Source organism: Leptodactylus fuscus, chromosome 3, assembly GCF_031893055.1.
Source record: "Leptodactylus fuscus isolate aLepFus1 chromosome 3, aLepFus1.hap2, whole genome shotgun sequence".
Classification (NCBI taxonomy): Eukaryota; Metazoa; Chordata; class Amphibia; order Anura; family Leptodactylidae; genus Leptodactylus; species Leptodactylus fuscus.
The window spans coordinates 234,762,254-234,781,255 of NC_134267.1; the positions used below are offsets into that span (position 1 = coordinate 234,762,254).

At 43.0% G+C, this 19,002-nt stretch overlaps 1 protein-coding gene across 1 annotated transcript in view; it reads left to right on the forward strand.

The window, feature by feature from the left end:
* The window catches only part of SCARA5 (scavenger receptor class A member 5), a 256,237-nt gene that overhangs the window by 117,082 nt on the left and 120,153 nt on the right, over positions 1-19,002 (forward strand). Inside the window, exons 5-6 of the mRNA XM_075269325.1 lie at positions 4,321-4,401; positions 9,738-9,836. Coding sequence (XP_075125426.1) covers positions 4,321-4,401; positions 9,738-9,836 — 180 coding nt within the window. The remainder of the gene's footprint in view (positions 1-4,320; positions 4,402-9,737; positions 9,837-19,002) is intronic.

A 19,002-nucleotide genomic window follows, 5' to 3' on the forward strand; every position in this document is an offset into this window, starting at 1 on the left:
CCGTCGGCTTCTAATTAGGTGGAGAACTTCTACATTATTTCCACCACCGTAAAATGGAGAAGTTCTCCCACCGAGTTTAAAGTATCTGACGCTCTCCTCGTGTTTTCCTTCAGGAGATTTTTTTCTTTCCATGGCTGAGTTTTCTCAATTTTATGTTGAATATTCATAACACGGAAACGATTGCCAGAAAACTAAAAACAGAGCTCTTGGCAGGACGGCGTCATTCACCGGCGCTCGTGTAATGAGGCAGCAGATTTTTTTGTTCGTCCATAAGCAGATTGTACCTATGGCCCCAAAAGCCAAAAACAGATAATACAGGACGACCGACCGTGTGTACATCGATTGCCTTCCGGTAATGCAGAGTATTGGAGAATCTGGCGGCAGCCATGGCCCAGTTAATTCTGGATTACAGGAATTCTGCTATACTGTCCCTAGATATCGACTACGACCAGTGGACTTCAGAGATCTTCAGTTCTCTGTTTATGGTTGACCATGGCTAAGGTTGAGCAATCGGGATCGGAAAAGATCAGATTCCGATCGGTGATCGAGCAAATTTCACGATCGCGATTGGGATCGAGATCGGCTGGAAAATGATCCGAAATCGGATTTTGAAATCTCAAGATCGGCTCAACCCTAAAAGTGACTTTTCCCATAGAGAAGCATTGACTAGGGTTGAGCGATCGGGATCGGAAAGGATCGGATTCCAATCGGTGATCGAGCAAATTTCACGATCGCGATTGGGATCGAGATCGGCTGGAAAATGATCCGAAATCGGATTTTGAAATCTCAAGATCAGCTCAACCCTAAAAGTGACTTTTCCCATAGAGAAGCATTGACTAGGGTTGAGCGATCGGGATCGGAAAGGATCAGATTCCAATCGGTGATCGAGCAAATTTCACAATCGCGATTGGTTGGAAATTAGATTTTAAAATCGATCTTGAAATCTCAAGATCGGCTCAACCCTAACCAAGGCACCATCTCGATCTCAGGAGACCCACCACCAGTCACCCTTCACATATTAAAGTCATTTTTGTAACGACTAGAGATGAGCGAACACTAAAATGTTCGGGGTTCGAAATCCGATTCGAACAGCCGCTCACTGTTCGAACGGGTTTCGAACCCCAGTATAGTCTATGGGGGGAGTAGCTCGTTTCAGGAGTAGGCAACATTCAATCAAATTCTACTTACCAAGTCCATGAATGAGGGTCGGGCTGGATTCTTCTCCCCAAGTCCTCTTCCGGCCTTGAATTCACTCTGCCAGGCATCGGGCCTGGGCAGAGCCGACCGCGCATGCGCGCACTACAAGCGGACATTCGCAGTCGGCTCTGCCCTGGCCCGATGCCTGGCAGAGTGAATTCAGAGCCGGAAGAGGATGCGGGACACTGCGCAGGGAGAAAGGTAAGAGAAGAACCAGCGCTGATTGGCAATGTATAGCATTCTGCCAATCAACGCTGGTTCTGCATCGAATCCTAACTTCGAACAGCGAGTGGTACTCGATCGAGTACGAGTATTTCGAATACCGTCGACCTACTCGATCGAGTACTACTCACTCATCTCTAGTAACGACCCATGAAATTACTTTCTTAACCCTCCTTATCTTCTGATTCCATCTCAATCTCCTTTGTCTTGTGGTGTGTCAAGAATTCTTCAACATATTTTGGTAACCGGGTTGTGAACTGATGTTTTTGTATTTACATGAAGATGATAAACCTGAGATTTGTGGTGGCTCGGCCTTTATATGAAAGCTCTGGCCCGAGGCGATGCGTGTCCTCCCTCCCCTCTCTTCAATGAATTTTAGCTTTTCTTGGACTCCTTCTTATTTTATGTTGACTGCGTCCAAACTGAAGGCTGAAGGCACTTACGGCGAAGACAAGAGAACTTCTTGGATGGTGTCCACTTCTGAAACATGTTCTATCTGCCGATCAGTTCACATTTCATTGCTGTTTGCTTCATTTTTTTTTTTGGTGGGGTTTGCAGAGGCCTCTATTCGGTGTAGATGTAGGAGGGGGCAGAGTTGTTCCTCTGTTCTGGTAACTAAAGGAGCTCAAAGATACTGTATATTTGTCTACTTATCTATATAGGGGCCGTACAAAGATATGATGGCAAATCTTTGCAGGGATCCTCAATTTTGGATAGTCTCTACATTCACTTGGTGATCACCTTTAGGGTAAGTTTGCACGGGTTTTTTTTGTCAGGATTTTGAGGCTGTATCTGCTTCAAAATCCTGACCAAAAAGACAACTCCCATTGAAATCAATGGGAGCAGATCAGTTCTTTTTTCCAGGAGCCATTTGTTCCGGCTCCCGGAGAAAGAAGCAACGTGCTCATTCTTTTGCGATACCCTTGTCCGGCACAGGATGTGCCTATTTTATGTTGAAGTATAACAAATATTTCCTAAGTTTGGATCTCCATTTAGGTCTCGTTCACATCTGCGTTGGTAATCCATTTGGGGGAGTCCGCATGGGGACCCCTCGAATGGACTACCAAACGCATTTGCAAGCGATCGATATGCAGTGAAAGCACACGGACCCCATAGACTATTATTGCAAATGTGCTCGGTATTCCGTTCAGGGGATCCTTATGCAGACTCCTCCAATGGATTACCAACACAGATGTGAACCAAGGGTTAGTATCGGTCCAAACTTATTCAGCACAAACCAGAACTGCTATTATAATATATGGGGTCTCTTCAATGTGTGGTAGATCCAGATTTATCACCATTTCAGTCAGTAATCTACGCCAGCGCACAGTTTGCCGTAGATTTCTGTTTGGGTTCCATGGACCTTGAAAGTTGCACTTTGTGATAAACTTGGTGCAAACTCTAGTGGTTCAGGGATTATCAAGATTGGAATAGAAAATGGCGGTCTTGACAAATCAGCCCCTTAGTGCATGGTTCCTGATGGTCTAAGGGTAAGTTCAGATGGGGTTTTTTGGACCTGAGGCCACCTCAGGTTCCAGTCCAAAATACAGGTAGCTGCGACCGGATGCCAATGCAATGGACCAGCATCCAGTCGCGCACTCCGCTCCGGATTAGGCCCAAATGAATGGGCCTAGTCGGGAGGGATTGTCTATCGCTTGCAAATGCGTTTGGTAGTCCATTCGGGAGGGGGGTCCCCATGTGAACTCCCCCGAATGGATTACCCACGCAGATGTGAACCAGGCCTAACTGGAGACCCAAACCTAGGAAATATATTTATCGAACAGGCTATTACAGTGGTTCATGTTGAACGTTTCCAATAGGGGCAAAAAGGGGGCAGTATGGCTGTGTTATTTAGACACAAGGATTCAGCGATCGGGATCCGAAAAGATCGGCGATCAAGCAAATTTCACAATCGGGAAAATGATCGGAAATTGGATTTTGACAACTCAATATCGGCTCAACCTTACTGTATATATAATATACAATTAGGGTTGAGCAATCGGGATTGGGAAAGATCGGATCCCGATCGGCGATCGAGCAAATTTCACGATCAGGATCGGCTGGAAAATGATCGGAAATTGGATTTTAAAATCGATCCTTAAATTTCAAGATCTGCTCAACCCTATTAGACACATATGGCGGTGTAATCTATGTGTTTGGCTCACACCAGTATATAGTACAATCCATTTTCATGGGGAATTACGCCATAAGGAAAGATATTCCATAATAATCCTACAACCCTGTCACCATGATACAAGTCTCGCGATGTTAGGCGCATTTGTAATTGGAGCAAAACAAGTCCAACACTTCTCAGGCCTTCGCCACGATCGCTGCGCGCTGTGGTTAGAGATGTTCTGCCAGAGCCATCACTTTCCTATTGACATTATGACAGGGCTTGTCGTCAGTCGGGGCGCGCTGTTTACTTTTCAACGTTCAAGGAGACCACAACAGAAAGTGATGAGTGTTGTTTCGATAAAGTAAAAAATTTTAATTTCGATTTCCCATCTCTGGGTGCCAGAGCGCCTTCATAGTACGTCTTCTGATCCCGGACTATGTTACATGTGGGAAAGACTCAGATGGAGGGGGTGGGGGGTCTACAGGGCGTCACTTTATGGAATAGATGATAGTACAGATAGGAAAATTGCTAAATAAAATTCATAGGATGGGAACGTCAATGGAAAGTTTAAGAGCAAAAACTATAAACATCTATGGGAGAGGTGGGCATGCGCTGTGTCATGCTAAGAGAGGGAGGAGGGAGGAGGAGGTGAACTCTGTATATAATTTACTAAAGGATGAAAATTTAGCCCTGATGTTTATTCTGGAAATGACTTATGAAACGTGATATCCTGCTGTATACTCTTTATCGATAGACAATTACCCCAAATTTGTTTTCTTTTCCAGGTCCTCCAGGACCAAAGGGAGACCAAGGTCATGAAGGAATGGAAGGAGAACCAGGTTTTCCTGGGCTTCCTGGGTTAGCAGGTGACAACAATTTATCTACAATTTTGAAGGAATTTTCTTTGGTGACATCATATTGGGTAGGGATGAACAATCCATATTAAAAGAAGAACCTTGAGCAGAACAATCTTCTTGGGTATCATCAAGACATTAAGGCTTCAGTAGATATTGTCTACATCCAATCTGTTTATTTATTTTATCCTTTAGCATACTCAAAGAGTAAGGAAACTGTCTTTCTAGAGCCATCAATAGGTAGGTACTACTAGAGAAGAACACACCAGTTTGTGTGCAAGCTCAGTTTGTTACAAATTTTTCAAAAAGTTGGGTTCAACTGAACACATAGTGTTTGGTTTTGTCAACCGCAAATCACTATTATGGTCTGGGGTCCCTTCAAACCTTAGAGTATAAGAAATGGAGGTTCACGATGATACTCACTGTCCCTCACCTCTGCTGGACTACTTCATGGCCTTCTTCAGTCATATTCCAGCCTCTGGGTGAGGTCACTGGTCCTGGGAACTTCTGACTCCCAGGCAGGCCACAATAGTTTATCAGGCATCGTGACTTCTCCCAAAAGGCCAAAGGAGGCCAGAAGATGACCAAAGAGGACCACAACCCAAGAGGCCAAAGGAGGCCAGAGGATGACCAAAGGGGACCACAACCCAAGAGGCCAAAGGAGGACAGAAGATGACCAAAGAGGACCACAAGCCAAGAGGCCAAAGGAGGCCAGAAGATGACCAAAGAGGACCACAAGCCAAGAGGCCAAAGGATGTCAGAAGATGACCAAAGAGGACCACAACCCAAGAAGCCAAAGGAGGCCAGAAGATGACCAAAGAGGACCACAAGCCAAGAAGCCAAAGGAGGCCAGAAGATGACCAAAGGGGACCACAAGCCAAGAGGCCAAAGGATGTCAGAAGATGACCAAAGAGGACCACAACCCAAGAAGCCAAAGGAGGCCAGAAGATGACCAAAGAGGACCACAACCCAAGAGGCCAAAGGAGGCCAGAAGATGACCAAAGAGGACCACAACCCAAGAGGCCAAAGGAGGCCAGAGGATGACCAAAGAGGGCCACAACCCAAGAAGCCAAAGGAGGCCAGAGGATGACCAAAGAGGACCACAACTCAAGAGGCCAAAGGAGGCCAGAGGATGACCAAAGAGGACCACAACCCAAGAGGCCAAAGGAGGCCAGAAGATGACCAAAGAGGACCACAACCCAAGAGACCAAAGGAGGCCAGAAGATGACCAAAGAGGACCACAAGCCAAGAGGGCAAAGGAGTCCAGAAGATGACCAAAGGGGACCACAAGCCAAGAGGCCAAAGGATGTCAGAAGATGACCAAAGAGGACCACAATGGAGAGCCAAACACCATGAAGGAGCCAAGGAGAGTGGAGGGAAGTTGAGTGTGAGTGTATATTGTGTTTCTGCGCCTTTGCATATTATATTGTAGGGTGTGAAGAGATCACAGAGAATAATAAGAGCACTTTGGGTTCAGACTGAGCAAATTCAGTTTGAAAGGAAACTGGTGGGTGAAACTCACGAATATTCATGAAACAAATATTTCGAGGTTTGCCCATCTCTAGTAGGCCACCTGTAAGTCAAAGTCAGACCTAATCAAAGGCCTCGAGATATGAACAGGAACTTTATCCAGGCCAGAGACACCCTTCATCCCTAGTCATGTTTTGAGCATCTTCAATTGGTCAGACATGCACTTACAGAGCAGCTACCTACAGGGGTCACTAGAGAGTTTTCACGAATTTGCATACATGTCCCAGGGAGCATTGCCTGTAGGACTCTCCTCAAGGAAAACAAATACCTTCCAAGTAAACCCTTGGGATTGTACGTCTGTGTGGATTTGACTTGGATGCCTCATTACAGGACCACCTGCTACTTACCTCTTCCCACCGTCACCTTAAGGGGCATATCTTGAAATTTCTGGGCACCGATGCAAAAGATCCACCCCTGCCATATGGCTTTATGGTATCTTCTGTTGTATAGGGGATCCTTGGACAAGCCGAGATGTGGAGGGTGGGTGGGAGATATTAAATAATTACCCAATGGCACTTTAACCCTTCATGTCACAACTGGTTTGTCTCATCTATTACGGACCCAGATGACGTATCTTGCCAATGTTCTTTTTACCTCCCGTCCCCCCATTCATTACCCACCAGTCCATACCATTGCTCATTTTACCTGTCAATAGCCCTTGGACCCGGCATGTTGTTTATTTCAGCTGAACATTTCAGGTCCATTACAATCTGTGCACGATCTGCACTTTGTGTAAAATTATAGCAACTACTAAACTACTTCCACATGTGATAGTCACATCCATCATACGATCCTGAGCAGCCAAGGCCGCCTCATCCTGCAAGTAATCTACCGTAATAAGAGGGGAATTAGAGGGAATATAAGACAGGGAATTACCAGAGACCCTCCCCAATATATGTACACAAGACTGCTTCATCCATCTGTCTATATATCCATCTATCTACTATAGATATAGAGAATAACGCTAGCTATACTGGAGAATGGCAATACAATTATGTTTACTGTAACATCATATATTGCAGGGGTATATACTACTCCAGGCTAATATACATAAGATTAATGTTCAAAAAATTATACCCTGTAACGATGAGAAGTGATAAAGAGTAAAAAATCTCTAATAGTGTTATTGTAATATCTACAGATCATTCATATGGCAAAGAAAGAACCATTTGTATTTCGTAAAGCCAGTACCACACGTAAGATGACAATACTGTACAAGAGTATAACTACTATAATACTACTCCTATGTACAAGAATATAACTACTATAATACTACCTCCTATGTACAAGAATATAACTACTATAATACTGCTCCTATGTACAGGAATATAACTACTATAATACTGCTCCTATGTACAAGAATATAACTACTATAATACTGCTCCCTATGTACAAGAATATAACTACTATAATACTACCTCCTATGTACAAGAATATAACTACTATAATACTGCTCCTATGTACAAGAATATAACTACTATAATACTGCTCCTATGTACAAGAATATAACTACTATAATACTGCTCCTATGTACAAGAATATAACTACTATAATACTGCTCCTATGTACAAGAATATAACTACTATAATACTGCTCCTATGTACAAGAATATAACTACTATAATACTACTCATATGTACAAGAATATAACTACTATAATACTACTCCAATGTACAAGAATATAACTACTATAATACTGCTCCTATGTACAAGAATATAGCTACTAATATTACCTCCTATGTACAAGTATATAACTACTATAATACTACCTCCTATGTACAAGAATATAACTACTATAATACTGCTCCTATGTACAAGAATATAACTGCTATAATACTACCTCCTATGTACAAGAATATAACTACTATAATACTATTCCTATGTACAAGAATATAACTACTATAATACTACTCCTATGTACAAGAATATAACTACTATAATACTGCCCCCTATGTACAAGAATATAACTGCTATAATACTACCTCCTATGTACAAGAATATAACTACTATAATACTATTCCTATGTACAAGAATATAACTACTATAATACTGCTCCTATGTACAAGAATATAACTACTATAATACTGCCCCCTATGTACAAGAATATAACTACTATAATACTGCTCCTATGTACAAGAATATAACTACTATAATACTGCTCCCTATGTACAAGTATATAACTACTATAATACTGCTCCTATGTACAAGAATATAACTACTATAATACTGCTCCTATGTACAAGAATATAACTGCTATAATACTACCTCCTATGTACAAGAATATAACTACTATAATACTATTCCTATGTACAAGAATATAACTACTATAATACTGCTCCTATGTACAAGAATATAACTACTATAATACTGCTCCTATGTACAAGAATATAACTACTATAATACTGCTCCTATGTACAAGAATATAACTACTATAATACTGCTCCTATGTACAAGAATATAACTACTATAATACTGCTCCTATGTACAAGAATATAACTGCTATAATACTACCTCCTATGTACAAGAATATAACTACTATAATACTACCTCCTATGTACAAGAATATAACTACTATAATACTATTCCTATGTACAAGAATATAACTACGATAATACTACTCCTATGTACAAGAATATAACTACTATAATACTGCTCATATGTACAAGAATATAACTACTATAATACTGCTCCTATGTACAAGAATATAACTACTATAATACTGCCCCCTATGTACAAGAATATAACTGCTATAATACTACCTCCTATGTACAAGAATATAACTACTATAATACTATTCCTATGTACAAGAATATAACTACTATACTACTGCTCCTATGTACAAGAATATAACTACTATAATACTGCTCCTATGTACAAGAATATAACTACTATAATACTGCTGCTATGTACAAGAATATAACTACTATAATACTACTCCTATGTACAAGAATATAACTACTATAATACTGCCCCCTATGTACAAGAATATAACTGCTATAATACTACCTCCTATGTACAAGAATATAACTACTATAATACTATTCCTATGTACAAGAATATAACTACTATAATACTGCTCCTATGTACAAGAATATAACTACTATAATACTGCCCCCTATGTACAAGAATATAACTACTATAATACTGCTCCTATGTACAAGAATATAACTACTATAATACTGCCCCCTATGTACAAGTATATAACTTCTATAATCTTTTCCCCAGCTCCGGGATGTATTAGACACCTGTTTTCTGGTGCTGTCCCCGGGGTCTCCGTACAACCCCCGCTGCTCCCATAATCTCGGCTGCACCCGGTTGATTTCAGAGTGTTATGTTCTGTCCCTCTTCTGCCAATATACAAATTCTATCAACTCGTCAAACATTTGTTGTTTTTCAGCGCTTGTTTATTTAGCATGTTGTAAATACGTCGGCAGCCGCTGCCATCACATTCGCCTCTGGACATTTAGAAGTTGTTCACGCTGCTGAAATAGAATTTTGGAAATTCTACTATCGAGAGTCTCTGTTCATTTGCATTGGCTGTAGGGCCTATAAAATAATAGATACACCGAAGTACATGGGGCCCCAAAATACTGCTAATACCAGCCGGTACCACTACACTCTCACCTACAGAATAGTTTGAATGTCCCCCATTCACAAATAACAATAATGTCCCTTGTGCTATTATATAATATAGAGCTGCTAAAAACAGTGGGGGAAGGGCAGTGACAACAGTGATGTACACGTTTCTGCCTCATGTATTCTGGTTGTCAGAATGTTTATTTTGCATCTATTTAGACCCCTTTTTTTTGGGTTTTACAGGTCTTCCAGGTGAAAGAGGTCTTCCCGGTCTTCCAGGTCAAAAAGGAGATCAGGGCAGCATTGGGCTTCCTGGCAGTATGGGTCTACGTGGACTTAAAGGTACTTTATTTTCCCTTGTGTTTCTTTTGTAAATTGTATTGGAGAGACGGTGACATGGACCTACTTCACCTCTTACCCCCAGAAATGGTATGGTCCAAGATTTATTGAGCATTGACCCTTAGTAAGTCCATGGCCTACTGAACCTTCTGAACCTTCTGTGGGTCTATGGAGTGGTATGTTGGGAGAGGTCACATGTGAGTATGGCTCCCACCAGTTCCATCTTGCTTGAAGTTCCTACAAGTTAACGACTGAGGTTACATTATTGGGAGGGCACAAGGGGCACACATCCCAGGTCCACCACCTCCATTCTGATGGGGAGAACAGGTCCAAGGAAGATATTGACATGGTTAGAGTTTTAACTGCTCATCCAAGACCTGAAGAAGTAGACAAGTGTCTGTATGATATCTGTGAAGTTCCTTTGGTCGGATTCCTAGGGCTTACTTGCAATTGCATGTCAAGAGTTACTTAGTCGTAAATCTATGGTGGAGGCTTCAATCAGTTCTTTTGCCCAGGGACCTCCATCACCCTTAGTCCTTCTCTTCGTCTTCTTCTTAGTAAAACAGGCACAAGCGTTTGGTGTCTTAGATCTTGTTGATGTTTTTGAATCGTGTGCTTCTTACCATAGACTCTTATTCTTAACTCTCTGCTGTAGATTATGTAATCTAGTAAAATTTCTCAATAGTTTGATGATGACACGAGGCTGGAGGATCTGAGAATGTTCCTGGACAATACTAAAAACGAATACAATTAATTCCAATCTTCCTGAGTTGATATAAAATCAAAACCGGAAAGACAACGAGATGTCCACCAGATACCAGGGAACATATATACATGGTCAGAGTTTACACTGATCTTACAAGACCTGAAAAGGTAGACAACCATGCATGAGAAGTCAAAGGGAGTCCTTGGGTTGACTATCCAGTAGTTCCTATAGAATTGTTTGCATGCCGCCATTATGGTAAATTTGGTTGCAGTAGGTGCCATGAGGTTGTGAAGGTAGAGTAGATAATCCCACCAATTATGGGACCTCCATTAACCTTAGTCCGTCTCTGTAAAGACCAAAGTTTCCAATAGTCCTCTGATGACATCTACTAAAACCAACACAGGTTCTCGGTGTCTCAGATCTTGTTGATGTTTTTAACTCATCTGCTTCTTACATTTGGCTCATGTGGAAGTTTCTTCTCTTAAATTCTTGAGAAGGAACTCGCTGCAGTAAATTTTCTAATCTAGTAAAATATCTCGGGTTCTTGCAATAGTTTGAAGATGACACAAGGCCTCAGGATCTGAGAATGTTCCTGGACAATACTAAAAACAAATACAATTAATTCCAATCTTCCTGAGATGATATAAAACCAACGTTGGCGTTCCTGGCTCCGACCTTCTGGCTTCCTCTCCGGGATTGCCTTCTACAATTGATAGCACGCGTACACACTAAGCTTTGCTTCTGAACTTCCAACTTGGTACAGACCAGGGTCAGATTATTTGGAGAACATAAGGGTTTAGGTCCAGAACTTTGGTGACCTACCGGGTTGCCACCGGGTACCTTCACCTGCCTAAATCAAAACCGGAAAGACAACGAGATGTCCACCAGATACCAGGGAACATATATACATGGTCAGAGTTTACACTGATCTTACAAGACCTGAAGAGGTAGACAACCATGCATGAGAGGTCAAAGGGAGTCCTTGGGTTGACTATCCTTGATTTGACTATCTCAGTAGTTCCTATAGAATTGTTTGCTTGTTGCCATTATGGTAAATTTGGTTGCAGTAGGTGCCCTGAGGTAGAGTAGATAATCCCACCGATTATGGAACCCCATTAACCTTAGTCCGTCTCTGTAAAGACCAAAGTTTCCTATAGTCCCCTGATGACATCTACTAAAACCAACACAGGCTCTCGGTGTCTCAGATCTTGTTGATGTTTTTGACTCATCTGCTTCTTACATTTGGCTCATGTGGAAGTTTCTTCTCTTAAATTCTTGAGAAAGTAGCTGCAGTAAATTTTCTAATCTAGTAAAATATCTCGGGTTCTTGCAATAGTTTGAAGATGACACAAGGCCTCAGGATCTGAGAATGTTCCTGGACAATGGTAAAAACAAATACAATTAATACCAATGTTCCTGAGATGTCATAAAACAAAGTTTGGCGTTCCTGGCTCCGACCTTCTGGCTTCCTCTCCGGCATTGTCTTCAGTAAGTGAGAGCACTCACACACAGTAAGCTCTGACTTTCCGTGACATAAGGACTTGTGCCTGAGACAGCTTGACAAAGATTAATGGGGCGGTGGACATAAGTGATACAACGGCCTACATGGGCCATATCTATTCAGGCTCCAAGATGCCTGCCAAGATCTTCTGTACCAGCAGAATAGTGAGCGCAGCTCTGGAGTATAATACAGGATAAGTAATGTATGTACACAGTGACTGTACCAGCAGAATAGTGAGCGCAGCTCTGGAGTATAATACAGGATAAGTAATGTAATGTATGTACACAGTGACTGCACCAGCAGAATAGTGAGCGCAGCTCTGGAGTATAATACAGGATAAGTAATGTAATGTATGTACACAGTGACTGTACCAGCAGAATAGTGAGCGCAGCTCTGGAGTATAATACAGGATAAGTAATGTAATGTATGTACACAGTGACTGTACCAGCAGAATAGTGAGCACAGCTCTGGAGTATAATACAGGATAAGTAATGTAATGTATGTACACAGTGACTGTACCAGCAGAATAGTGAGCGCAGCTCTGGAGTATAATACAGGATAAGTAATGTAATGTATGTACACAGTGACTGTACCAGCAGAATAGTGAGCGCAGCTCTGGAGTATAATACAGGATAAGTAATGTAATGTATGTACACAGTGACTGCAACAGCAGAATAGTGAGCGCAGCTCTGGAGTATAATACAGGATAAATAATGTAATGTATGTACACAGTGACTGTACCAGCAGAATAGTGAGTGCAGTTCTGGAGTATAATACAGGATAAGTAATGTAATGTATGTACCCAGTGACTGTACCAGCAGAATAGTGAGTGCAGCTCTGGAGTATAATACAGGATAAGTAATGTAATGTATGTACACAGTGACTGTACCAGCAGAATAGTGAGCGCAGCTCTGGAGTATAATACAGGATGTAACTCAGGATCAGTACAGGATAAGTAATGTAATGTATGTACACAGTGACTGCACCAGCAGAATAGTGAGTGCAGCTCTGGAGTATAATACAGGATAAGTAATGTAATGTATGTACACAGTGACTGTGCCAGCAGAATAGTGAACGCAGCTCTGGAGTATAATACAGGATAAGTAATGTAATGTATGTACACAGTGACTGTGCCAGCAGAATAGTGAGCGCAGCTCTGGAGCATAATACAGGATGTAACTCAGGATCAGTACAGGATAAGTAATGTAATGTATGTACACAGTGACTGTACCAGCAGAATAGTGAGCACAGCTCTGGAGTATGATACAGGATAAGTAATGTAATGTATGTACACAGTGACTGTACCAGCAGAATAATGAGTGCAGCTCTGGAGTATAATACAGGATAAGTAATGTAATGTATGTACACAGTGACTGTACCAGCAGAATAATGAGTGCAGCTCTGGAGTATAATACAGGATAAGTAATGTAATGTATGTACACAGTGACTGCACCAACAGAATAGTGAGCACAGCTCTGGAGTATAATACAGGATAAGTAATGTAATGTATGTACACAGTGACTGCACCAGCAGAATAGTGAGCGCAGCTCTGGAGCATAATACAGGATGTAACTCAGGATTAGTACAGGATAAGTAATGTAATGTATGTACACAGTGACTGTACCAGCAGAATAGTGAGTGCAGCTCTGGAGTATAATACAGGATAAGTAATGTAATGTATGTACACAGTGACTGCACCAGCAGAATAGTGAGCGCAGCTCTGGAGTATAATACAGGATAAGTAATGTAATGTATGTACACAGTGACTGTACCAGCAGAATAGTGAGTGCAGCTCTGGAGTATAATACAGGATGTAACTCAGGATCAGTACAGGATAAGTAATGTATGTACATAGTGATGGATATTACAGTATATCTATAGGTAAACTGAAAACTAGTTGACATACAGTGTTGGCCAAAAGTATTGGCACCCCTGCAATTCTGTCAGATAATCCTCGTGTTCTTCCAGATAATGATTACAATCACAAACTCTTTGGTAATATCTTCATTTATTTTGCTTGCAATGAAAAAACACAAAAGAGAATGAACAAAAGTCACATCATTGATCACTTTACACAAAACTCCAAAACTGGTCCGGACAGAAGTATTGGCGCCCTCAGCCTAATACTTGGTAGCACAACCTTTAGACACAATAACTGTGCACAACCGCTTCCGGTAACCAGCAATGAGTTTCTTACAAGGCTCTGCTGGAATCTTAGACCATTCTTCTTTGGCTCCTGCTCCAGGTCCCCCCTGAGATGTGAAGGGGGCCTTCTCCAAACTGCCACCAAGAGATCTCTCCCCCTCCCCCACAGGTGTTCTATGGGATTCAGGGCTGGACTCATTGCTGCCACTTTACAAGTCTCCAGGGCTTTCTCTCACCACCATTTTCTAGTGCTGACCTGAAGTGTGTTTTGGGTCCTTGTCCTGCTGGAAGAGCCCTGACCTCTGAGGGAGACCCAGCTTTCTCACACTGGGCCCTACATTATGCTGCACAATGTGTTGGTCGTCTTCAGACTTCATAATGCCATGCACACGGTCAAGCAGTCCAGTGCCAGAGGCAGCAAAGCAACCCCAAAACATCAGGGACCTCCGCCATGTCTGACTGTAGGGACCGTGTTCTTCTCTTTGAAGACCTCTTTTTTTCCTGTAAACTCCATGTTGATGCCTTTTCCTACTTTTGTCTCCTCTGACCAGAGAACATTCTTCCAGAACGGTTTTGGCTTTCTCACGTAAGTTTTGGCAAACTCCAGCCTGGCTTATGTCTCTGGGTAAGAAGTGGGGTCTTCCTGGGTCTCCTACCATACAGTCCCTTCTCATTCAGACACTGACGTATAGTACGGGGTGACACTGTTGTACCCTCGGACTGCAGGGAAGCATGAACTTGTTTGGATGTTAGTCGAGGTTCTTTATCCACCGTCCGCACAATCTTGCGTTGAAATCTCTCGTCAATGTTTCTTTTGCGTCCACATCTAGGGAGGTTAGCCACAGTGCCATGGGCTTTACACTTCTTGATGACACTGCGCACGGTAGACACAGGAACACTCAGGTCTTTGGAGATGGACTTGTAGCCTTGAGACTGCTCATGCTTCCTCACAATTTTGCTTCTCAAGTCCTCAGACAGTTCTTTGGTCTTCTTTCTTTTCTCCATGCTCAATGTGGTCACACAAGGACACAGGACAGAGGTGGAGTCAACTTTAATCCATTTCAACTGGCTGCAAGTGTGATTTAGTTATTGCCACCACCTGTTAGGTGCCTCAGGTAAGTAACAGGTGCTGTTAATTACACAAATTAGAGAAGCATCACATGATTTTTCAAACAGTGCCAATACTTTTGTTCACCCCCTTTTTTATGTTTGCTGTGGAATTATATATTTGGAATTTTGACAATTCTTTTTGTGGTTTTCCATTGAAGACAAATTAAATGAAGATAATAATACCAAAGAATTTGTGATTGCAATCATTTTCTGGAAGAAACTGAGTACTATCTGACAGAATTGCAGAGGTGCCAATACTTTTGGCCAACACTGTAGATTGGGAGGATACATTATTATAGAAAGTATTTCCCTCCATCTTCAGGGCTTTGGAGAATGTGACTTTTATATTTCATGTTTCTTGTCCTGCGGAGCCTAATCTATTTAACCCTGTATACCAATACATGGAAAAATTGGAGAGTTGCGAACTGAATAGTCATGATTTCTCCTGGCTTGGGCCCTACCCCTCTCCTCTTCGGCCCGGCAGCAGCTCAGATGACTCGCTCTTCACTTGTATACTTGGGTATTGGTTTCAGCCACATTATTGGCCACCACCACCGTCCTCCATCTTGATACCATTTCATTCTATACGTTTTGCTGTCATAACCTGTTCTTGTCACCATCTCCATCGCAGGGATCTTCCATTAGGCACTTTACTTAAAATAACTACATGTTTATAGAAATCAAGAGAAGGACCTGGAAAGAATTTGCCAAACCAGAATGATGGGGTGGCCAGGAATGTGAGGTCACTGTGACTGGAAGCGATCCCATACATCTCAGCCAAAACAAGGAGTGCTGAGGTTTTATGACTGTGATGTAAGTGTGGTATTTCATGGCCGGAGCTTACTGGGAGCTTCATGTCCAGTTACTGGTGATATTTATCAGGTTTTCCCTTCGTTGCCCTTCTTGGGCTATCTCACTGTGTGGCTCACACTTGGACTTCCTAATGGGATGTGCCATGTTTCCAGGTAATAAAAGTGGAGGAACAATATGAAGGTTCGAATATAATGTTCAGCCCTGAATCTGACGTCATACATGGGGAATACAATCTGTGTATTCAGACAAGCTGACACTTGGGGTACAGGACAATGACAGGCTGATACTTGGGGTACAGGCAGAGGCGTAACTACCGCAGTGGAGGCGGCTGCCACAGGGCCCGGGCCATTAGGGGGCCTGATGACAGCCGCTGCTGCTGCGTTTTTTTTTTTTTAATTGGCCATTATGGGCCCTATTCACTTGGCGATCCTGGCTGGGATCCTGACACCGCAGTCCCCACAAATACTATCATTATACTCGGGGGTCTTTGCAGACCCCCGAGTATAATGATCGGTGGACCGGGAGAGGTAAGGGAACGTAACAAACACTGTTACTTACCTCTCCATGATCCTGCCAGGCCTCCATCCAGACGTCCTTTCTGACGTCACATGAACCCGGCCTGCATCCCGGGTCATGTGACGTCTGACGTAATTTCAGAAGACAGCGGAGAAGACGGTGTAGGAGCCGGGGACAGGTACGAAACAGTAATTTCTTATATTTTTATTCCCCCAGGTCTCCGATTATTATACTCTGGGGTCTGAAAAGACCCCAGAGTATAATAATTGTTTATGGGTGTCCACAGTGGGACATAATTCTGTGTACAGGGGCCACTATGGGGGATAATACTGTGTGCAGGGGGCAATATGGGGGATAATACTGTGTACAGGGGACACTATGGGACATAATACTGTGTGCAGGGGCCACTATGAGGCATAATACTGTGTGCTGGGGCCACTATGGGGCATAATACTGTGTGCAGGGGCCACTATGGGGGATAATACTGTATGCAGGGGCCACTATGGGGCATAATACTGTGTGCAGGGGCCACTATGGGGCATAATACTGTGTGCAGGGGCCACTATTGGACATAATACTGTGTGCAGGGGCCACTATGGGACATAATACTGTGTGCAGAGGCCACTATGGGACATAATACTGTGTGCAGGGGCCGCTATGGGGCATAATACTGTGTGCAGGGGCCACTATGGGGGGTAATACTGTGTGCAGGGGCCACTAAGGGGCATAATACTGTGTGCAGGGGCCACTATGGGGCATAATACTCTGTGCAGGGGCCATTATGGTGGATAATACTGTGTGCAGGGGCCACTATGGGGTATAATACTGAGTGCAGGGGCCACTATGGGACATAATACTGTGTGCAGGGGACACTATGGGGCATAATACTGTGTGCAGGGGCCACTATGGGGCATAATACTGTGTGCAGGGACCACTATGGGATATAATACTGTGTGCAGGGACACTATGGGATATAATACTGTGTGCAGGGACACTATGGGATATAATACTGTGTGCAGGGGCCACTATGAGGAATAATACTGTGTGCAGGGGCTACTATGGGGCATAATAGGGTGTGGAGGAGGGGGCCGGTCGAGGTCTTCGACGTTGCTGTCGGTTGGGGGGGCATGTCAAAAGTTCGCCACGGGGACCCGCCATTCCTAGTTACGCCACTTGGTACAGAATAATGTCACACTGACACTTGGGGTACAGGATAATGACAGGCTGATACTTGGGGTACAGGATAATGACAGGCTGACACTTGGGGTACAGGATAATGACAGGCTGACACTTGGGGTACAGGATAATGACAGGCTGATACTTGGGGTACAGGATAATGACAGGCTGATACTTGGGGTACAGGATAATGACAGGCTGACACTTGGGGTGCAGGATAATGACAGGCTGATACTTTGGGTACAGGATAATGACAGGCTGATACTTGGGGTACAGGATAATGACAGGCTGATACTTGGGGTACAGGATAATGACAGGCTGACACTTGGGGTACAGTATTTTCTGTTGTCACTAAACGGCATCAATTATAATGGTGCAAATTATTTTCGATTATTTTAATAAACCAGTAAAATCCTGTGGTCTTATATTATCATATGGGGCCTGAATAACCTTAGCTGCACCTTATTATAAAGACCACGCCCCTTGCAAAGGCCACTCCCACTTTTACCACTGCCGTTCCCGAACCATCCTGCGAGGGGCTCTCCTAGTGTGACGTCTCCTGCCGTCTGCTACCAAGATGTCCGCTGTTCATCTCACCTTATAAGGATTTATATATACAATTTTTGGTAATTTTTTCGCTTTCCTCTCTCCCAATGTTGAGCGGTCCCACGTAGAGCAGCAGAGTCTCAGACATGTTGTTGTAACTTCTATCAGAGGAACGTCCCCCCGTGCCCGTATAACAGCAGGCCTGTGTCTTATCTTTGGTGAGGTTCCCAGTAACTTGTTGGGTTTCGACCATGTTATTTCAGAGTTTGCATTCATATTGGTAATTTTAATACCATTCCCGGTAAACCAAGAGTCTGCAAAGTGAATTAATGACAGCGAGTATGGAGGAGGCCGGAGCTGGCAGTGCCAAGGACAGGGGAGCGCAGTGTGAGAGCTGATACCTGAGAGCAAAAACAAACACCCAGGCAGATGACTGATCCTCCGAGTCTCTGGCTCTCGCCCCGCAGAACAAAAAGTCACCGACTCCGCGGCCAACTCTGTGCTCTCACAATGAGAGGATTATACAGGGATAAACCTGACGGACATTTTATTTATGCATCAACGAAACGTATCGAGAAGAAGAAGAAGAAGAAGAAGAAGGAATCTTTTTATTTTCACATTTTTCAAGGAAGCCTTGGCTTGAGGTTGGATCTGTC